Source organism: Trichosurus vulpecula, chromosome X (genome assembly GCF_011100635.1).
Source record: "Trichosurus vulpecula isolate mTriVul1 chromosome X, mTriVul1.pri, whole genome shotgun sequence".
Taxonomy (NCBI): Eukaryota; Metazoa; Chordata; class Mammalia; order Diprotodontia; family Phalangeridae; genus Trichosurus; species Trichosurus vulpecula.
In genome coordinates this window covers 23,348,394-23,372,112 of record NC_050582.1, presented here as the reverse complement: position 1 = coordinate 23,372,112, position 23,719 = coordinate 23,348,394, and the positions used below count along the sequence as shown (strand labels likewise).

General features: G+C 40.1%; 1 protein-coding gene across 1 annotated transcript; it reads right to left on the bottom strand.

The window, feature by feature from the left end:
- Nucleotides 1-22,428: 22,428 nt before the first annotated feature.
- LOC118832737 (cAMP-responsive element-binding protein-like 2) lies at nucleotides 22,429-23,079 on the bottom strand. The gene has a single exon (XM_036740071.1). The coding sequence runs from the start codon at nucleotides 22,958-22,960 to the stop codon at nucleotides 22,598-22,600; it is 363 nt and encodes a 120-aa protein (XP_036595966.1). The 5' UTR covers nucleotides 22,961-23,079; the 3' UTR covers nucleotides 22,429-22,597.
- Nucleotides 23,080-23,719: the final 640 nt, after the last annotated feature.

The following is a 23,719-nucleotide window of genomic DNA, read 5'->3' as shown; positions in this document are numbered from 1 at the left end:
AATGTTGAAAACTATCTTTACATGTAATTGGAAAAAATAAAATACTATTAAGTGGAAAAAAACAAAAAAGGGGGAAAAAGGAACTCTGTTGTATATTTAAAATGAATAGCAAGCTGCATGTAGTTAATTTGTGGTTTCATGTGCAATCATCTTTTTTATTGCACTATGTTACAGAAATGCTTGCTTTATTCCATAAATTAAAAAAAAATTTAAATGCTAAACAAAGTGAAGAAACCAAACTCTTCATATCAAAAATGAAAAAGGAAATGTCACAACAAATAAAAAAGGAAATGATTGGAAATTATTTCCCCAATTTTATGCCATCAAAATTGATAACTTAGATGAAAACTTATAAAAAATATAAAATGAGCAGATTAATAGAAGAAATAGGTGATTTACATAATCCAGCATTAGAAAAAGAAATTGAATAGGGCATGAAAAAAGGAAAAAATCTCAAGGCAAGTTGGATTTGGAAGTGAATTCTATCAAACATTCAAGGCAAAGTTAATTCCAATATTACATAAACTGTTTGCAAAAATAGGAAAGAAGGGACTTTTACAAACTCTTCCTATGACAGGTCTTGATATTTAAACCAGGGAGAATAAAATAGAGAAAGAAAACTGTAGATTAATATCTATAATTAACACTGATGCAAAAAATTGTAAATAAAATATTAGCAGGATCCAACAATATATTAATAAAACTATAGACTGTGACTTATGGTTGGAAATCTACCAGAAATTCAAGTTTTTTTCCAATAAGAAAAACTCTAAGTATAATTATCATACTAATAACAGAAATAATAAAAACTATGATGATATCAACAGATGCTAAAAACAGCTTTTGAAATAACCATGGGTATTAAAAGTACTAGAAATCCTAGGAATAAATGGACTTTTCCTTAAAGTAGTAAACAGTGTCTACCTAAAACCTAGAGTAAACATTAACCATAAGGAAGAATGTTTGGAGGCCTTTCCAATAGGCTCAGAGGAGAAAGCAAGGGTGTCCTTTATTCCTATTTACTATAGTGCTAGAAATACTAGCTATAGCAATAAGACAAGAAAAAGAAATTAGGAGAATAAATATAGGCAAAGATGAAACAAAACTATCACTTTTTGTAGATGATATGACAGTCTATAGACAGAGATCTAGGTAGTCAAGTAAAAAAATTGAAACAATGAACAAATTCATTGAAGTTACAAGACCTAAAATAAATCCATATAAATCATAAGCATTTCTGTATATTACCAACAAAATCCAACAGAAAGAGCTAGAAAAATTCCATTCAGAATAACTATAGAATATATCAAATACTAGGGCAGCTAAGTGTTACAGTAGGTAGAGCACTGGGCCTGGACACAGGATGACTGGAGTTCAAATCTAGCCTCAGACACTAGTTATGTGACCCTGGGCAATTTCTTCACCCTGTTTGCCTCAGTTTCTTCATCTGTAAAATGAGCTGGAGAAGGAAATGGCAAACCATTTCAGTATCTTTGCCAAAAAAAAAACCAAAACCAAAACCCAAACACAAATGAGATGGAGAAGAGCCAGACACAACTGTAATGACTGAAAGGACTGAATAACAACAAGGGAGTCAATCTACCAAGACACACAGGGAAACTACATGAGTACAGCTACAAAACATTCTTTACAGAAAAATTGACAGAAGTAAAAAAATTGGAGAAATATGAATTACTCATGGGTAGGTCATACCAATATCTTAAAAATGGCAATACTAGCTAAATTAATTTACTTATTCCTTGTTAAAAAAATCAACCTATGAAAGAATTATTTTACAGAGCTAGAAAAAACAAGAATGACATTCACCTACAAGAACAAAAGGCTAAAAATCTCAAGGGAAATGAAGAAAAAAGGAAGGAAAGGAATATAGTAGTACTAGCACTCAAATTATACTACAAAGCAGTAATCATCAACATGGTTTGGTACTGGTTAAAAAACAAAGAGGTCTATCAGTGGAACTGGTTAGGTATACAACATACATAAACAAACCTTGTTGCATAGTGTCTGATAAACCCAAAGACTCCAGCTACTAGAGATACTCACTATTTAACAAAATACACACTACTCACTATTTGACAAAATACTCACTATTCACTATTTGACAAAAACTTCTAGGAAAATTAGAAAGCAGTCTGGCAGAAATTAAGTATCAACTAATATCTCACACTCGAAAACAAGATAAGCTCCACATGACTTAGACATAAAGGGTGATATCATATACAAATGGAAGAGATGACCACTGGGATCTATGGTTAGGGGAAGAGTTCATGACCAAACAAGAGATAAAGAAGACCACAGATGAGAAAATGGGCACTTTTGATCATATAAAACTAAAAACTTTTTGCACAAATGAAACCAATGCAGGCAAAACAGAAGGGAAGCAAGTAACTGGGAAAACTTTTTATAGTGAGTTTCTCTGATAAAGTTCTCACAGCTAAGATACATAAGTGATTCAAATTTATAAGAACAACAGTCATTCTCAATAGACATAATAGTCAAAGGAGATGGACAGTCAGTTTTAAAGGGAAGAAATCCAAGCTATCAACATCCGTATGGAAAAATACTCCAAATCATTAATGTAGAGAAGTGAAAATTAAAACACCTCTGAGGTTCCACCTCCCACCCATCATATTGGCAAAGATAAAAAAAAATTGGAAAATGATAAATATTGGAGGGGCTGAGGGAAAACAGGAACACTAATGCAGTGTTGGTAGAACTATGAATTGTTAATCAATTTGGACTATGCTCTCAAAGTCCTTAAACTATACCTTTTGACCCAGTGATATTGATGCTAAACCTAGACCCCAAGAAGGCTAAAGAAAGAAGAAAAGTCACCATGTGCACAAAAATATTTATAGCTGCTCTTTTTGTAGAAACAAAAAAAACCCCAACCATGGAACTAAGAGGGGTGCTCATCAATTAGAAAATGGCTAAACAAATTACAGTATATGACTATAATGAAATATTATTACACCATAAAAAAAACAGTGAAATGGCTGGTTTCAGGAAAACCTGAGAATACTTGCAAGAACTGAATCAGATTAAGTGAGCCAGAACCAACACAATTTATAAACAAAACATTATAAAGAAAAATGGTTCTGATAGACTTGAGAACTATGATCAGTGCTACAGCCAACCATGATTCCAGAGGCCCAATGATGAAGCATGCTTCCCCCTCTGGAAAGAGAGGTGATGAACTCAGGATGCAGAAACATACAGATCTGGACATGGCTAATGTGGGAATTTGTTTTGCTTGAATATGTATATTTCTTAGAAGGGCTTTGTTTTTCTTTTCCCAGTTCAGCAGAAAGGGTAAGGAGGGAAAGGAAGAATAGAGCTAGGGTGGGGGGAAAAAGAGAGAAAATGGTCATTGGGGGCATTTTTAGTGCAGAGAAAAGAACAGAAAAGTCCAGAGAAGCAGAATTGTGCAATTTCATGCACCCTCCATTTTTCTGTTCTACCATATATGCAGATACCGACTCTATTTGGTATTTGTTACATGTAGAAGAAAAAGAAAAAGAAAAACTAGATGGGAGTCAGATTGCGATTGGGATGGGAGACTATAGATGGGATTGATTGTGACCCTCCCAGCTGTGGAGGATGTTAAATCCCACTGTAGTAATGTATGTGCCTACATGGATTGTTAAAAATATAGACATTGCTCATAGGTCGCACGGAGAGATGTGATCTGAGGTCTGGCCCATCTCTGCATAGAGGAAGAATATTAAGAGCATTACCTCTACTGTCAGCATGCTAGCTGAGGAGCAGAGAGGCAGGCAGACCCCAACAACACAGCTGTGGCTCGATGTTTTTTTCTTCTAGTCTCTGTGAGAGGTATCAGACTAAAATTATATCTTTCCTCTCAAACACTGGTGGTCTAGGGGTGATAGGTTCCAAAGAAGATCCACCTCCCTAATTGCTCTTAATTGAGAAGGTAGCCCTCATCTTACACTCTGAAGCTTAGCCCTTTCCTTTAATAATCCCAGATACTAAAAATAAACAAAAACATTTCAAATAGGGACCACTTGTTTGTAGTGAGGATACTCATTTATCCAAGCAAATAAAGACAGGAGAAGTCATATAGATTAGAACAGACCAAAGAATACACCAGAGCGGATGAGTTCTTCAGTTGGGAACAAATTCTCTGCTCAAATCAGGAGAGAGGACCCAATCTCATCCAAGGGGAAGTCATTTCTCCAAAGTCTCTAAGGAGGCAGTCTGGAAATCAGGGACATGTTAAGGAGCTGGCTTACTCCACACCTCTACAGATTCTCTCTCCACATGTCTCTCTTAGCATGTCCCTTCCACAGATGCACAGCCCACACAGCATTCTCTCTGTCAATTAGTAGTCATTTTCCCCTCTGAATATGCAGCAGCACACCAAACGAAGCAGGCCTGGGTTACACCACATTGAGGATTTTGTATTTTATCCTAGAGGCAATCCCTAGGGAGCCAGAGAAAATTTTGAATAAATGGATGACATGGTCAGATCTGTGCTTTAGGAATATCAAATTGGCAACTATGTGGAAGATGGATTAGAGAGGAGACAAAATGAAGGTAGAGAGACCAATTATAGGGCAAAAGTCCAAGCAAGACCAATTAGGAGGCTACAGTTCAAGCAAGAGTGGGCAGGGAAGATTCTGTCCAAAAAGAAAGTAAGGTTTTTCTGGCATGACCTGACCTTGCTAAAATCACTCTGGCCATTTGTGATCATTGCTTTTTCATGTCTTTAGGCAACTTTTTTAAGATACCTTTTTATTTTGAGTTCTAAATTCTCTCCCTCCTTCCAACCCCTTACCCACTCATTGAAAAGGCAATGAATATGATACTCATTATACATGTGAAATCATGAAAAACATATTGCCATATTAGTATTAGGCAACTCTTCAATTATACATTTGAGGGCTGTTCTCAGTCTCAAAGTCAAACTTACCAGCCTACAGTATATTCCATTCTTTTCCTCTTTTTGGAAAACTAGGTCAACCTTTGCCTTTCTGCCATCTTCTGGTACCTCTCCTTTTCTCCTTGATCCTTCTTTTTAAAGAATACATTTATTATTACTTCTCCATGATCTTTCAAAGATACCTAGTAGTGGCCCAGCAACTGGTAGTTCCTTCAGTAATGGGCCTGGTACAGCTTGCTGCTCTACTGCTGGCTCCTCATTTCTCCTGGGGATCAGTCCTTCTTTATTTGTCTTCTCCATTCCAGTCCAGGGAGCATTCTCCTTGGCAGAGAAAAGAGGAACAGAGATGAGTTAAGCAGCTCTATCTGTCCTACCTGAGCAGTGGTCTCCTGCTTTCTTTATATCTCCTCTTTTACCCAATACAGCTTAAAATACTTCCTAAAACATGCTTAGCTTTCATCATCACTACCAGCCCAGTCTGAGTTTTAGCTGTCCTCATTTTATTCTTAGAGGACATGGCAGGCTGCCTAGACTTCCATTTTCTGTAGTATCCTTTTAGTCAGTCAATAAGCACTTATTAACCACCTACTGTGTGCCTGTCATTGTGTTAAGTAAAAAGTACTTTGTACTGAGTACAAAGAAAGGCAAAAAATTAAGGCGCTCACAGCTCTCCTAACAAGGGAGACAACATGCAAACAGTTATGTCCCTATGACATATAGATACAGAGAAGATGGAAGGCAATCTAAGAAGGAAGACTGGGGAAGGAAGGAAGGAAGGATGGAAGGAAGGAAGGAAGGAAAGAAGGAAGGAAGGAAGAAGGAAGAAAGGAAGAAAGGAAATAGATATTTGTTAAGCCCTACTATGTGCCAACTGCTTTACTACTATTGTTTCATTTGATCTCCACAACAACTCCAGAAGGAGTTATTATCCCCATTTTAGAGTTGAGGAAACTGAGGCAAACAAAAGTTAAGTGATTTGCCTAGGGTTACCAATCTAGTAAGTGTCTGAGATTGCATTTGAACTCAGTTTCCTAAGTCCAGGAGCAACACTTTATCCACTTCACCATCTAGCTACCTCAGGGGGAATGCGAAAGGCCCCTTGTAGAAGAGGTGGGATTTGACCTGTCTTAAAAGAAGCCAGAAAAGCAAAGAGGTGAAGGTGAGGAAGGAGGGTATTCCAGGCATGGGATTCAGCCAGTACAAAGGCACCGAGGTGGGAGATGGTGTGTTGCATGTGAATAACAGCAGGTAGGCCAGTGGAGCTGGATCATAGAGTATGTGGAGAGGAGTAAAATGTAAGAAGCCTGGAAAAGGAGGAAGGGCCCAGGTTGTGAAGAGCTATAAATGTCAAAGAGAAGATTTTATATATGATTTTGGAGGTAAGAGGGAGCCCCTGATTGCTAAGTATGGGGATAGTTTTCAGATAAGACATATGGGTTGCTTGAGATATGTAACTGAGAAAACTTGCATTGATTTTTACTGGATTTCTGGTTAGCATAACCTAGGTCCTCTAAGGGTCTCTAAGCAGCAGGGAGAGGTGGTCCAGCTTCCCAGCCACACAGGGCTAGGTTCAAACAGTGCGATGAAGTTTTCTCCCAATTCCCACAATTGAATAAAGCTTTCTAACATGACAGAAATTGGACTAGACCCACAGAACTGAATAGAAAAGGAACTGAGCCAGCTCCAGAATTGAGTCACAAGATGGAGTCAGTGTGGTTCACTCAATTCCCACTACCACTTGCTGTTCTAATACCCTCAAGGGCAAGCAAGATATGGAATGATTGCCAGCAGGGGTAGTCAGACCAAGTGAGGGTTTTTTTTAAGAATGGGAGGACGTGGGTACGTTTTCTCAAATATTCATATCAATTTTGTCTTTCAGGTCCTTTTTTTCTTCATCAGAAAAAAAATGTAAATACATACACATGTACATATGTATATATACATACACACATGTATGTATATATACATACATACACCTATGTATGATATATATATATATATATATATATATATATATATATATATATATATATATATATAATCAGAAATTCCTTCTCCAGGGCTTCTCATCCCTCCAATCCTTCCTCCTTTCTATCCTTCTTTCCTTTCTCTTTCTCTGTCTCTCGTTTGTCTGAATGTTTCGTCATCTTCTCTCCCCAAATGTCTAAGGTGTATATAAGATAATGCTTAGTTTTCCTCTCCTTTTTGTCACAAAATCTAAGATGGAAAGTGATCACATTCCCCCAAGTTTCCCCATGTTTCTATCCCAGCAATTGGTTCCTTCTTGGTAAGAATCAGACATGAAATAGAATCTTCTCTTCTTACTTCCTCCACTTTTTGAAGGATGAAATTATTATCCTTCAAGTTCAGAATTTATTAGCTGTTCTGCTTTCAGCAGAGACAGAAAGAGAAAGAAGCCCAGCAGGTGTTTAGATAATTGAAGTCCCCATCACTCGCACAGGCCTCTGGGCCGGGCTTGTGATGTGTTTTCCAAACTCCTCATTTCCTCTTGCTGTCTAGGTGGTCTGTAATATATTCTGATGGCAATATTGCTTCTGTTACTGCCTCCAGTGATATTGGCCCAAATGCTCTCTGTCATGCTTGCTCCCTCCACTACTTGTGTTCCCCATATGACTATAGCTTTTCAATATACAGTGATCTTGTGCCTCCCCTTTCACCTCTCCTGCTTCTCTTGAGGACAGTACCCTTTGTCCTATAACGCCTCACACCTTGACAAACCCCAAGTGGGGATTACTCTCGCCATCCTCTCTCCCTACATCTACTTCCCTGCTGCTGAATACTGCTGGAGAAAAATCATGCAATCATACCAATTGAGTTAGCTAACAATTTATGTTATCTGTCTTCCACTGAACCCCTGCTGCCATGAGGTAATCATTTTATTTCTCCCTGATTAACTCTCACATTCTTGGAATTCACTATTCCAAATCTTATCTTCTTTCCTCAAGCTTCCCCACCCTCTAGCAAGATATTGCCTCCTACTTTAATGAACAGAGGACATCCACTGAAAGTTTCCCCTCCTCCCTGACTCAATTCAAATCCCCTTACATCATGCCGAATGTCAGGGGAGGGGAACCTGTGGCCTCAAGGCCACATGTGGCCCTCTAGGTCCTCAAGTGCAGCCCTTTGACTGAATCCAAACTTCACAGAACAAACCCTTTTGGGATTCAAAGAGCCACATGTGGTTTCGAGGCCCTAGAAGTCCACATGTGGTCTTGAGGTATCCCCACCCCTGCCCTATTCTCTCCTCCACTTCCCTATCCCTTGAAATTCGGCTTCTGATTTTTGGATCACGATAGTCTCCAATGTGGCAGACTGGGCTCCCTCACACTGTCACACTGTGCCCTGCTTGTGGCTCCCAACCCACTGTTCCACTACATCCAGCTTTGGGCTCCTCAAGCCTACTCCTCAATTGGGACCTTTTTTCTGTGTGACCACAGCAGGGATAGAATCTCCCTCTACATCCCTGGAGGAATGGAAGTGGCTACGTGGCTCAGTGGATAGAGCATCAAGCCTGGAGTCAGAGAGACTGGAGTTCAAATTGGATACTTACTAGCAGTGTGACCCTGGGCAAGTCTCACTTAACCCAGTTTGCCTCAGTTTCCTCATCTGTAAATAAGCTGGAGAAGGAAATGGCAAACCACTCCAGTATCTTTGCCAAGAAAACCTTGAATGAGGTCATGAACAGTCAGACATGACAAAACAACTATTTCTGGAGCTCAGTAGGGAGTGCCTGATTTACAGAGAGCAGTGACCTGTTCGCATGTCTCCCCCTACTTCAGAAAGAGTTCACTCTCCCTGGCTGACCCCAGGTTGCTGGCAGCCAGCTGTTTTGCCCTATGGTGAAAGATTATCAATGCCATCTGCTGCAGACAGAATTTCAGTCCAAAGTTTCAAATGTAGAGGCTAATGGATTTTCTGTGACTTGGTTAGTTTCTCTTGATGTTTTCCTGCCTCGATGGGCTACTCTCAAATTATTTTCCGAACATTTCAGCTACTGCAGGTTTCCAAGTCTATCCCATGAGTTGCTTTTGAGAGATGCTAAAGACCTTTGCTTCCTTACTACATCACAGTTTCATGCCCTGGGACAGACAGCCAATAACTGTTTTGGCTCTTGTTTCAAAAGATCAACTTACTTGTATAGGAAAGGATCACCTGAATTATGGCCACAGCCCAATGAGTCGTTTCCCTAGGCAGCTAGGGGGTAAATGGACAGAGCGTTGGGTCAGGAGTCAGTAATGCCCAGCCTTGGACTCTGACCAGCTGTGTGACCCTGAGCAAGTCATTTCACCTTGGCCTGCCTCAGTTTCCTCAACTGTAAAATGAAGCTAATAAGAGCACCCACCTCCCTCTCAGGCATGTTGTGAGGATCAAATGAGACAATATTTGTAAAGTGCTTAGCACAATGCCTGGCACATAGTAGGCACTTACTAAATGCTAGTTCCCTCTCTCCCTCTGTCTTGCACATGACCACTAGGTGAATTTTCCTAAAACCTAGCTCTGGTCACATAATTCCACTGCACAAAAGCCTTCAAAGGTTGCCCTGTGCCTGTCAAATTGGGCTTAAATTTCTGACATTCAACACTGGATTTTGAGGCAATGGGTACAAAGGTTGGGTATCCTCAAAATTTGTCATTAGCACTTCCCCACTCCCATTTCTAGGTTCCTCTTCTTCCTCCATGGGGAGGGGAGGGTCCAGGGTTCATGTACTCCCGGTGTAGAAGGGAGTTGGGAGGATGAACACTTACTTATTCAAACAAGGCTATTATTCCAAACCTATTTGGGATTTTTGCCCTGGAACTGCCTTTGGAGTTTGTATTGTTTTGTTTTGTTTTTTACTATTTTTGATGTGGTGAATATTAATCCTCGGAGGGTAAATTTGATGTCTGAAGATGATCCAAAGTCATTTGTGGCCAAGCCTTGAGTATAAGGTGAATGATCGAATCTGGTGGGACTATACTTCGGATAAAAGGTGAAGTGTGAATACAGTAATAAAGCTGCTTTTCAAATTACACAATCATCTTCCTAAGGCACCATGTCACACCTCTATTTAAGAATCTCCAGTGGCTCCCTATTACTTAACTGTTGGCTAAAATGCTCTAGAAAAATGTAAGGAGCTAGAGATTATTTTCGATGGAAGGTTTCATGGAGGAGGAAGAATATCTGAGCTGGGTCTTAAAGAGAAAAATGTCAATAAGCAGAGATGAAGAAAGAGTATATACCAAAACTGGCTCATGGCCTGTTAGCAGAAGGAGGCCAGCAAATTAGTAGTCTAGTTTGTCTGGAATTTAAGAGAGTGTGAAGGGAGAAAGATGAGAGAATGCTGGAAAGGTAGGCTGGGGCCAGATTCTGTAGTGCTAGGCACTGTGCTAAGTGCTAGATGTATATCCTGGAACCTCTTCACAACAGAGAAACCTTTGAAAAGGCAGGGATAGTATCCATTTCCAGCTTTGCGTCCCCACAGAACCTTGACACAGGAGACATTTTGTAGATATGTGGTTAATGGAATTCTCATTAAGAGGCCCTTACAATGTAACGCTGTTTACAGAAGCCCTCTGGGTTGCTCTCACATCTTGCAAGGATGCATGGAGAAAGAAGACAATTCTAACACTGGGAGAACGAAAGCAGTAAAGGCCTTTCAAGTTAGATTTGGATTACAGCCCACAGTAGATTAATACTGCCTTCATGGGCTACTGAAGGAAGTCCATGCTCCAGAGGTGTTAGGAACGTCATGTTATGAATGGTAACTGCCTGTTTCAGGAGCCTAAAGAGTGGCGATGTTTATCCCAGGGGAATGAAGCACTAATAGTGGGATTTGAGATGCTTTGGCAGCCATGGAGATAGAGGGATTTGGGGGCATAACACTCAAATCATCCTTACCCTTGTAGGTGACTGATGGTCTATTCCATCCATGGGAAAGTCTGGCCTTGGTTTCCTGGATTGGGAATAACTTGAGGCAGCATGACAGGAGGCACTCAGGTGTAGAATAGCACAGAGGAAGACCACTCCCACAAAAACTCTGATCCTCACAACAACCCTATAAACTAGAAAAAGTGATACAATGGCACATAGTTGGATTTTAAATCAGAGGACCCGAATTCAAATCTGGATGCTTACTACCCATGTAGATCTTGGGCAAATCACTTAATCTCTTTAGGCTTCAATTTCTTCATCTGTAAAATGAGGGGTTGGATTGTATGGTCTTTGAGGTCCCTTCTAGTTCTAGATCTATGATCTAGAGGAACACAGAAGAAACTAAGGCACCGAGTAACTTGCCTAAAGTAACTTGCCTCAAGCTGGTTAGTGGCAGAGCCACAACTTGAACCCAGGACTACTACCTCTCAAGTCCATTTTCTTTTCTCTAGACCGCGCTGCCCCTCATATTCACAACAATGTAAAATCTTGAACTAGATGACCTTCAAGGACCTTTCCAACAGCTCTGACTCCACATCAGACAAACAAATCCTTCCAACAATATGACGACCCAGCATGGAGTGCTAAAGCACTTTGATTCCTTATCACATCGCAGTTTCACACCCTGGGACAGACATCACTGAATAGCACTTCCTTTTTGTTTCTCTAATAAATCTATCCCAGTCTCTATTTTGAGTAAGAACTTACACAGCATATATTTTCATACTGATTTTTAGATTTAATCAAATAAAATTCTTTTGCTAGATATTTTAGAAATAAACATTTCCTCACATAACATGTACTACTTACCTCATGGGGACATAGTTCTCTGTTGGCTTTGAGACCATCAGGAATGATGAGATATCTATGAAACAGCACAATGTCATTGGGAGGAAGAGGACTGGACTTTGGTTTGAGTCCTGGCACTGCTGCTTATCACTGTCATGATCTCGAGCAAAATATTTCTCCTTTCTTAGACCTGATTTTCCTATCTGTAAAATTAAAATTAATCTCTAAGGCCTCTTTCAGCTCCAAATCCTATGATCTCATATCTTTGTGACCTTGAACAAGCCTTTTAAATGCTTTGGATCTCAGTTTCCTCATCTGTTAAATAGGAAAAAATAATACCTATCATGCTCTATTACCTATTCATAGGAACACTTGGCAACAAGCGTTCCTATGGAGAGGTTAAAGAAAATACCTACTGTATATTTTTCTATAATCTTTACTGCACCAAGGGTTAAGAACAACTCAAAAATGAGTTGCGAATTCAAGTGTACCCAGCTGGGGCCATATTGGGTGTTTGTTTTTGCCCATATTGAGCAAAATCACTTTCTACTCTGTGCCTCTATTTCTGCCTCTGTATAATGGATTCAATGACCTTTAGGCTTAAGTTCTAAGGCTAGGCCTTGGGGTCGGAACCAAACTGGAAGGAAACACTTCCCTGTATAGGCTTTGGTCTCTTTCCTCTTTTTGAACCCAGCAAAGGGCTAACCAAGGAAAGGCAGCCTTGATGAGGAATTTCCTAGCTTTTGTAGGTTTATACTATGACCTTCAAATTACTCAAATATAATTTGGGGTGCTGAGTTGTACTATCTATAGCATCTGGGCCTTATTACACGGGTTTCCTTTTGCTGCACATGGAATCATATTGCAATGAGACAGGGGTCACGTTATTTTTTTAGGTGGGGTTAAGGGTGACGATAAGTAATTCAAATAGGAAACCAACAGTCAAAGAGGGGGAAAGAAAACCTTTTCTAATGATAAACTGTCTACAGAAGAGGGGAGAGGACTATATCCCCTACTAAACAGATCATTTTCTCCTCTGCCATCCCCCACCCAAGGAATTCACTACCAACCCCTCGGCAAACAGAATGAGAGGTAGCAGATGTTCCCTCTTCTTCGTTCGTGCTGTATCAGCTTCACGACCAGCCATCAACTTTTCTGTGTCTCCTTTTAATATACTGCCAAGGATTAATCAAGCATTTGGAAAGCATCCTATATCAATGCTGCAACCAGAGCTCCAGTGATTTACTGTTATCCTTACAGCTCCTGTTTGACTCCTGTTTTTTCTTTCATGTTGGGCAGCAGAGGTCGGTCAGCCACGGTCGGGACTGTATGCTTTCCCTCCATCTCACATTTGTTGCCATCACTCCAACCAGTTGCTGGTCCCCCCACAGAGCAGCAGGATGTGTCCCTGCAGCAGCTCACCGCCGCCAAGATGGTAATTGATTTTCGGGAACCCATTCATCAATTTCTTTTAGGAGATCGCCCACTAGGTTTGCTCCTCACTGTCAAAGGTAATTCAATTAACACACCACTGGTGTGACTAACTACCCAGTGTTCAAATACAGTTACCAGCTGCCCCTTTGCTTCTTCCCCATCCAACCCTGCATTGACGGAGGAGGCCCAGTAGGCAAGGAAGAACTATTTTAAGCCCTTGGTTTCTTTCTTCTTTTCTTCCCTCTTTTCATTGTGGCACAATGGAAAAAGTTCTAGTTCTAGAATCAGAGAACCTGGGTTCAAATATTGGTTCTAATAAGACCCTGAGGCCTTTCTCACTTTCTCTCTCAGGGCTTCAATTACCTTTCCAAAGTGACAATCTCTAATTGTCCTTCCAGCTCTCAATCATAACTTTTCTTAGTCTCAGTTTCCACACCTGAAAACTGGGGACAATATGACTGAGACTTCTTGCTTCACATAGCTATTTTTAGAAGAGTGCTCTGTAAACATATAAAGCATGATAGAAATTTGAGCAGTTATAATCCCTTTCTCCTTCCTTGTGTCCCTTTGTGCAGGATGCTCTAGGAAAGAGAGACAGATTAATTAGCTTTGAGCCTTGGTTGAAACTTACCTCCTTTGCCACCATGGACAAGTCATATTGCCTTGCTGATCCACAAGGATAATGCCTACACCATGGGGTTGTGGTGAGAGAAAGTGCTTTGTAAACCATAAACATAGCACAGGAAGAAGCACAGGATTTGGAGTGAGGGGATCTAGGTTCAAATCCTAGCTTGATTATTTATAATAGTTGCCAAACCCTCCTCAGAATCACATGTTTTTTTAAAAAATCATAATTAAAGAAATGCTAAATTTGAGTTAGAGGTCAGTGAAAATAAATATTCTTTTTCCATCCAAATTCAAGGACCCCCCAAAACCAATCTTTGGAAATATACTTTACTCACATTTGTTATTTGAGCCTTAACAACAACCCTGTGAGGTAGGTAAAACAGGTATTATCTTCCTATTTATACATGATGGAGGCTCAATGAGGTCAAGCCAGTGGTCACATAGCTATTAAGTGGAGGAGTCATGATCCAAAGGCAAGTCTTATTTGATTCTTAAGTCCATTGCTTTGCTCTTTGAACACTATCCCACAATTTCCTGGACATTTCTGAGTGAATTCCTTCCCTTCTCTGAGCCTCATTTCCCTAATCTGTAAAATTAAGGAGTTGTATTAGACTGGATGATCTCTAAACTCTAAATCCTGTAATTTGCTTTGTATTTCCATTGCCTAGCACAGTACAATGCACATAGTTGGTTGGTTGTTGCCCTTTGTTCTTAAGAGGACCAAAATGATATAACTATGTTAGAGTCAAGTTACAGTATGTCCAACTGTGGCTGATAAGACCAATACAACCTTGGAATGGAAGTGCACATAGTAGGAGTTTAATAAATGTTCATGAGAGGGGGCGGAGCCATGAAGGCAGCAGGAAAGCAGGGACTTGCTTAAGCTCCCCACCCAAATCCTTCCAAACACCTGTAAAAATGGCTCTGAACAAATTCTAGAGCTGTGGAACCCACGAAATAGCAAAGGGAAACAGGTCTCCAGCCCAGGAGAGCCTGGATGGTCACTGGGAAGGGTCTATCGCAGGGTGCTGAGAGCGGAGGGCAGCCCAGCATGGGCTGCACCGGGACAGACTAGACCCGGAATCAGTCAGCCAGAACAGTGAGCTGTGGCAGTTACCAGACTTCTTAACCCACAAACACCAAAGAGCAGGTTAGAAGGAAACTGCGGGATCAAGTTCAGAGCAGTCCAGGTGCCAGCTCTGGGGGTGGAGGAGGTTATGCAGTGGTGGCAGTAGCAGGAAGCTCCTGAGGCTGCCTCCAGAATGCCAGCGCCAGTGGCTTCTCGAGTCCCTGGCTCACACACGGTGGGAGGAAATCTAGCAGCAGATCAGAGCAGGAATGCAAAGAGCACTTTCTGGGCACAAAGGCAGATTCTCTTGCTGTGCCCTGATTGGATATGAATTACAGTCCTGGTTGGTGGCTCTTGGGGGAGGAGGAGCGCTGCTGTGACAGAGCCTGGGGTGATGGTGGAGTAGAAGCAGCTCTGAAAACAGCAGTGCTTGGATCCTAAAGCTTGGGACAAAGTACTCTTTACCCTACAAGCAGTCATATCCTGACAAAAGCTCAAGGGTCAAGTAGTTGGCTGGGAATATGAACAGGCAACAAAAACAAACTCAGACTCAAACTCAAACTCTAGATTCCTTTTCTGGTGACAAATAAGGTCAAAACATACAGCCAGAAGAAGTCAGCAAAGTCAAAGAGCCTACATCAAAAGCCTCCAGGAAAAACATGAACTGGTCTCAGGCCATAGAAGAGCTCAAAAAGGATTTGGAAAAGCAAGTTAGAGAAGTAGAGGAAAAATTGGAATGAGAAATTAGAATGATGCGAGAAAACCATGAAAAACAAGTCAATGACTTGCTAAAGGAGACCCCCAAAAAATACTGAAGAAAATCACACCTTAAAGAATAGACTAACCCAAATGGCAAAAGAGCTCCAAAAAGCCAATGAGAAGAATGCTTTGGGAGGGGGGAGGCAGAGCCAAGATGGCAGCTGGAAAGCAGGGACTTGCATGAGCTCCCTGCCAGGTCCCTCCAAAAACCTATAAAAATGGCTGTGAACAAATTCTAGAACTGCAGAACCCACAAAATAGCAGAGAGAAGCAGGGATCCAGCCCAGGACAGCCTGGATGATCTCTGGGTGTGCATGGAGCTGGGAGCGGAGGGGAGCTGAGCCCAGCGTGGGAGGCGGCAGGACCAACCAGACTAGGAGCCGGGTGTAACAGGCCCAAGCGCCCTGAATCAGTGAGTTGTGGCAGTTACCAGACTTCTCAACCCACAAACACCAAAGACAACAGAGAAGGTTAGTGGGAAAAGCTGCGGGGGACAGAGTGAAAGGAGTTTGCGGTTCAGCCACTGCCCCGGGGGCAGTGGGGGTGGTGCAGTTACAAAACTATAGCTGCAGTTGCTTCTGGCCGCAGGCCCACCTGGTGGGAGGAATTAAGTGGCAGACCAGAGCAGGAGTGCAGAGCCTGCTTAAGATCTGAGTCAGGTCCAGGGTGATGGTTCTTTGGGGAGGAGGAGGGCTGGTATGGCAGAGCTTGCTGTGTAGAAACAGCTCTGAAAACAAAAGTGCATTCCCTCATGCTTGGAACAAAATACTCTTTACTCTACAAACAGTCGTAGTCTGACGAAAAACTCAAGGGTAAAGTAAGTTGGCTGGGAACATGGCCAGGCAGCGAAAACAGACTCAGATTCAGTCTCAGACTTTGGAATCTTTCTTTGGTGACAAAGAAGACCAAAGCATACAGGCAGAAGAAGTCAACAAAGTCAAAGAGCCTACATCAAAAGCCTCCAAGAAAAACATGAACTGGTCTCAGGCCATGGAAGAGCTCAAAAAGGATTTGGAAAAGCAAGTTAGAGAAGTAGAGGAAAAATTGGGAAGAGAAATGAGAAGGATGTGAGAAAATCATGAAAAACAAGTCAATGACTTGCTAAAGGAGACCCAACAAAATACTGAAAAAAATACTGAAGAAAACAACACCTTAAAAAATAGACTAACTCAAATGGCAAAAGATCTCCAAAAAGCCAATAAGGAGAAGAATGCCTTGAAAGGCAGAATTAGCCAAATGGAAAAGGAGGTCCAAAAGACCATTGAAGAAAATACTACCTTAAAAATTAGCTTGGAGCAAGCAGAAGCTAGTGATTTTATGAGAAATCAAGATATTATAAAACAGAACCAAAGGAATGAAAAAGTGGAAGACAATGTGAAATATGTCATTGGAAAAACTACTGACCTGGAAAATAGATCTAGGAGAGATAATTTAAAAATTATTGGACTAGCTGAAAGCCATGATCAAAAAAAGAGCCTAGATATCATCTGATATTCTAGAGCCAGAGGGTAAAATAGAAATTGAAAGACTCCACCAATTGCCTCCTCAAAAAGATCCCAAAAAGAAAATTCCTAGGAATATTGTCGCCAAATTCCAGAGCTCCCAGGTCAAGGAGAAAATACTGCAAGCAGCCAGAAAGAAACAATTTGAGTATTGTGGAAACACAATCATAATAATACAAGATCTAGCAGCTTCTACATTAAGGGATCAAAGGGCTTGGAATATGATATTCCAGAGGTCAATGGAGCTAGGATTAAAACCAAGAATCACCTACCCAGCAAAACTGAGTATCATGCTCCAAGGCAAAATATGGATTTTCAATAAAATAGAGGACTTTCAAGCTTTCTCAATGAAAAGACCAGAACTGAATAGAAAATATGACTTTAAAATACAAGCATCAAGAGAAGCATGAAAAGGTAAACAAGAAAGAGAAATCATAAGGGACTTACTAAAGTTGAACTGCTATGTTTACATTCCTACATAACAGTTCAACTTTAGTAAGTCCCTTATGATTTCTCTTTCTTGTTTACCTTTTCATGCTTCTCTTGATTCTTGTGTTTAAAAGTCAAAGATGATGTTTATAATTCAGGAGACCTTTCTCAGTACTAAGGGAGTTGAAGGGAATATGGACAGAGGGCACAGGATGAATGGAATATGAAGGGATGATATCTAAAAAAATGAAATAAATTTAAGGGGTGAGAGAGGAATATATTGAGAGAGACAGAAAGGGAGAGATAGAATGGGGTAAATTATCTCACATAAAAGTGATGAGAAAAAGCAGTTCTGTTGGAAGGGAAGAGGGGGCAGGTGAGGGGGAATGAGTGAATCTTACTCTCATCGGATTCAACTTGAGGAGGGAATAACATACATACTCAATTGGGTATCTTATTCCACAGAAAAGTAAGGGTAAGGGGATAAAAAAGGGGGGATGATAGAAGGGAGAGCAGATAGGGGGAGGAGGTAATCAAGAGCAAACACTGTTGAAAAGGGACAGTGTCAAGGGGGAAAACTGAATAAAGGGGGACAGGATAGCATGGAAGGAAATATAGTTAGCCTTTCACAACATGAGCATTGTGGAAGTGTTTTGCATAATGATACATGTGTGATCTATGTTGAATTGCTTGCCTTCCTAGGGAGGGTGAGTGGGAAGGGAAGAGGGGAGAGAATTTGAAACTCAAAGTTTTAAAAGCAGATGCTTAAAAAATTAATTTTTTTTGCATGCAGCTGGGAAACAAGATATATAGGGAATGGGGCACAGAAATCTATCCTGCCCTACAAGAAATTAAGGGGAAAAGGGATGGGGGGAATGGTGTGAAAGAGGGGAGGGCTGACAGGGGAACAAGGCAATCAGAATATATCCCATCTTGGAATGGGGGGAGGGTAGAAATGGGGAGAAAATTTGTAACTCAAAATCTTGTGGAAGTCAATGTTGAAAACTAAAATATTAAATAAAATATATACATAAAATAAAAAAATAAATGCTCATGAAACAGATTTTGATTCTTTCTTGCTTGTTCTTGTTCTTTTACCTACTTTTCCCCTTCACCCTTATAATTCCCATCAGGTTGGAAAAGAGTTCACATCAAGCACATAATAGGCAGGCCTACACTGGAACTGTTGGAGGGGGAAACATTTGAGTTCCTGTTCAAAACAAGAATGAAGACAATCTGGGGAGTGGTGATAGGGTGCCCACCTAAGGCAGTTCCACATAGTTAGTTGATGTTGTCTAAATATCAGATGACATTTATTAGTGCTTTAATACTGCCCCAAAAGCTAGAGAAACCTTTACATTTTCCTGATTTCTCATGTTCTCTATAATAGCAAAGGTGTGGCTAGTTCATATTGCACTTTACAATAACAAGTCCTCTGGCTAAGGGCCCCAAAATAATTATGTGGTCAATCTATCATCTCCCGAGAATCTTAATCCACTTTTATTGGATATTATTCAAACAACAGTAATCTGAATTCTACATAAAGTTGGGGTTGGAATAGCTTTCTTAAAAAGGAAAGATGAAACAAATAAATTGTAACTCACTGAGGTCACTTGATAGGCACACTATGTTTGGCATCTTATGTCTGGTGACATCTGGTTTCTCATGTATACTCAGAGTTGTAAGATACTATCTTAAGGTGGAAGCTAGGTGAGTGAGACAGCTGCTTGAGACCTTTGTGAGAACCTTTGTCTGAACTTTCTCATCAACAGAATGTGAACTAATAAAAAGAGATACTAAATGAGCTGACCCTGTCCCTTTTCAAGTGTTTGCTTTTGATTATCTCCTCCCTCATCTGCCCTCCCTTCCATCATCCCTCCTTTCTTATCCCCTTCCCCCTACTCTCCTGTGGGGTAAGATCCCCAATTGAGTGTGTATGTTACTCCCTCCTCAACTCAAATCCGATGAGAACAAGATTCACTCATTCCCCCTCACCTGCCCCCTATTCCCTTCCAACAGAACTGCTTTTTCTTGACACTTCTATGTGAGATAATTTACCCCATTCTATCTCTCCCTTTCTCTCTCTCTCTCAATATATTCCTCTCTCAGCCCTTAATTTAACTTATTTTTAAGATATCATCCCTTCATATTCAACTCACCCTGTGCCCTCTGTATATACATATACATATACACACACACACACACACACACATATATATATATATACATACATATATATGTATGTATATATATATATATGTATCTATCTATCTATATATATGTATCGGTATATGTGCATTCCCTTCAACTACCCTAATACTGAGAAAGGTTTCATGAATTACACACATCACCTTTCCATGTGGGAATGTAAACAAAACAGTTCAACTTTAGTAAGTCCCTCATGATTTCTCTTTCTTGTTCACCTTTTCATGCTTCTCTTGTTTCTTGTGTTTGAAAGTCAAATTTTCTATTCAGCTCTGGTCTTTTCATTGAGAAAGCTTGAAAGATCTTTATTTTATTAAAAATCCATATTTTGCATTGGAGCATTATACTCAGTTTTTCTGGGTAGATGATTCTTGGTTTTAATCCTACTTCCTTTGACCTCCAGAATATCATACTCCAAGCCCTTCAATCCCTTAATGTAGAAGCTGCTAGATCTTGTATTATCCTGATTATGTTTCCATAATACTCAAATTGTTTCTTTCTGGATGCTTGTGGTACTTTCTCCTTGACCTGAGAACTCTGGAATTTGGTGACAATATTCCTAGGAGTTTTCTTTTTGGGATCTTTTTCTTTTTTTTTCTTTTAATCAATAACATTTATTACCATGCTTTAAAGTAACCAAAATACACTGACAGTACAATCCCCAAAGTACTCAAAACATTCCTTTTTAAAGCCAAGGCACCTTCTCTTGGTTTCATCTGTTTGTCCACAAAGACCAAAGTAAAAGTTCTGGGAATAAAATAAGCACAACAAATTGTAATTTACTCTTACATGAATTCCATATCCTCTATGTGAGGGTAAAATTATCAACTCTTTTAAAGATATTGTTAACAAAAGCTCAAGTGACCCCACATGATACAGAATTACTACCAGGGAGGAAATATTTCAAGCATAACAGGCACATTCCATCGAACAACCATTTTCATTTTGGAATATTTACATTTACAATAACTACCTGGACGGTATTCAAAATGGTCCAGAAACAATGTAAACCAAGTCTTAGGATATTCTGGAAAACATGTATGATCAAGTAACCAAAAACAACAAAAACATATCCAGTTTCTAAGACATTAAATATTCTTCATCCCTTTATTGCTCCAAAACACAAAGACTGGGGGAAAGGGCAGGGCTGAGCTAGCAGTCTACTAATGGTGGTCACAACACCAAAGGGGCAAATCTGAGTTTGCACTCCAAAGAACACCAGGTTGTTAGGCTCCCAGGCCAGATGAGGGCATACCTTACAGCCTAAGAATAATATATATTCACTTGTGTGCTCCCCATCATGGTCCACATCATCTTCCTAGGAAAGATGTATCTTCCCTAAAATAACATTTCGTAACAAACATTTGGTGAAAAAGCCAATCAATAGGGAATAGTGGACCAATTATATGTAATTTTGGTTTAGTAGTAAGAGATGACAATTCCTAATTATCTAAGAAAGAGACAATGATAAAAACCTCATCACAGAAGCAGGAGTAGAAATACTAAATTGTATCCAGTACTTACTTGTATTTGTTTTAAACAAGTATATTTTTCAAAGATTTTTATACTTTGTCATAAGCCTGATTCCTCATACTGTACCAAACCCTCTTTTGGGGAAAATAAACCTCTCTGCTCCCTCTGGCCTCACACATTTATGGCAGTGATGTGTACAGCCAGAATACCTGTGTTTGAACCTAATGTGAGGCTCAGGACAGAGAGCTGTGGCTTGGTCAGGACCAAAGAACTCATTTGCTCTGGTAGGTATCCATCTGGTGTGAACAAGTAAGAACAGAAATGTAACCCCTCTATTGTGCCTTTCTCAGAATGGAGCATAAATCAGGCTCAATCTCCTTTAGTCTCAATTCAGGAAAGAAGCTTGGCATTTTGGTTACTGTGGCAGCCATTAGAGCTATAAGCAATCTGTATGTCACTTTATTACAGATCTTGAGGCAGAACAAGATCTCGAAGGACCAGCAGCTAATTTTAAACTATTTTCTCTATAACAGTCTCCCAAGCTTGTCGAGTGTACAAAAAAAGTGTTTTAATATCTCTCTGTATATACACCTGTCTACATTCTCTTTTTATATATATATATATCTCTACATTCAGCAATAACAAAATGTTCATTGCATCTGAATACCTGAAAAGTAATTTTAAAATCTGATTAATTTACTTGCTAATATAGATGGGGAAATTTCAATAATTTATAAATACAGTTGGGGAGGACAGCTACAAGAGTTTCCAAGAGAAGCTTCCCCAAATAACTTTTCATATAGATTGTCTCTATAAGTACAATATAACAGAAAGATCATCATGGATTACAAAAAATAGAAATGCATATAATTGTTACCATATATGCTCAATTTATGTTGGAATGATGCGCAGAACATATCTGTGGTTCCTGCAGGAAATATATATTACAAATCACTCAAGTGAATTTAATAAAAAAAAGTTCAGGTCCATTTTAAAGGCTGAAAACTTATAATTTAGCAAACAGCCTATTTGGTTTCTCTGAATAAGACTATACAAAAAACAAAGGAAATGAAGTGACACCAACACACACGCAATTAAATGAAAAGAACATAATTAACCAATATGGAGCTAAGGTGCAAAACTACCACCTTTTAACTCATTGTCCTCCATGCCACATGGGTCTTTCCAAGCATCACATCATGTGCAAATCTATTGTAGCTATCAACATCAAATGAAAGAGGACTGAATATTCTGAATTTTCTTGGTGTTGAAGGTTAATGCAAAGTCCTTCAGCATGTATGATCACAGATTTTGGTCAACAACTGCAGGTTAACATAAATGACCACTGAATTGTAGGTAGCAAATTAAATTCCAAAGCCCAATCTTGTCCATTCTTCATGTGATTCTGAATACTCCATTCAGCAATTGATTCATGAGTTTAAATGGAAATGATCTTCACCAGGAATTGTTATTAGCTTCTGTTTTTACAGCCTTGGTATGTCTACTCGAGTTCTGCTGAGATTTGCTCTGCTCCTCTCCAGTTAGTAGAGCTTTTATTTCAGAGGGGATTTTTCCTTGATCCATTGCCATGCACCATTGCTTGTACACTTCCAGTTCTTCTCTGAGACCACAGATGGCTCTCTCCCGACTAGATACCAATTCTTCCAGATACTGATATCTCAGCTTCTTTCTGGCCCTACATTCTCTTGCACTCTGCCGGCTTCTCTCAAGCTTTGCCTTCAAGTCAATTTTGGCTGGCTTCCGACCACGTTTACCTGGTTTCTTTACTTTGCCTCCAACTACCTTGCTGTCATCCATGTCCGAAGGCTCGCAGGCCGGGCCTCACAGCCTCACCCGCCCGCCCAGCTCCGCCCCCGGGGAAGGACAGGGATTTATTTTTTCAACGCGTCCTCAGGTCTAGCCTCTAGCCCTCTCGGATCCCGAGGTCCCAGGGTAAGGGGGCCCGCTCAGAAACGAGCCGGGGAGCCCCCGGAGTGGCCCCAAACATCCCCCTCTGCAGCCGAGGCCTCCAACCCCTCCATGACAGTTTCTCCCGTGTGTTTATATTAGCGCCAGGGAGAGGCGGGGGCCCGCTTTGGGATCTTTTTCAAGAGGCAATTGGTGGATTCTTTCAATTTTTTTTACCCTCTGGCTCTAGAATATCAGGGCAGTTCTCCTTGATAATTTCTTGAAAGATGATGTCTAGACTCTTTTTTTGATCATGGTTTCAGCTAGTCCAATAATTTTTAAATTATCTCTCCTGGATCTATTCTCCAGGTCAGTGGTTTTTCCAATGAGATATTTCACATTGTCTTTCATTTTTTCATTCCTTTGGTTCTCTTTTATAATATCTTGTTTTCTCATTAAGTCACTAGCTTCTACTTCCTCCAATCTAATTTTTAAGGTAGTATTTTCTTCAATGGTCTTTTGGACCTCCTTTTCCATTTGGGTAATTCTGCCTTTTAAGGCATTCTTCTCCTCATTGGCTTTTTGGAGCTTTTTGACATTTGGGTTAGTCTATTTTTTAAGGTGTTATTTTCTTCAGTATTTTTTGGGTCTCCTTTAGCAAGTTATTGA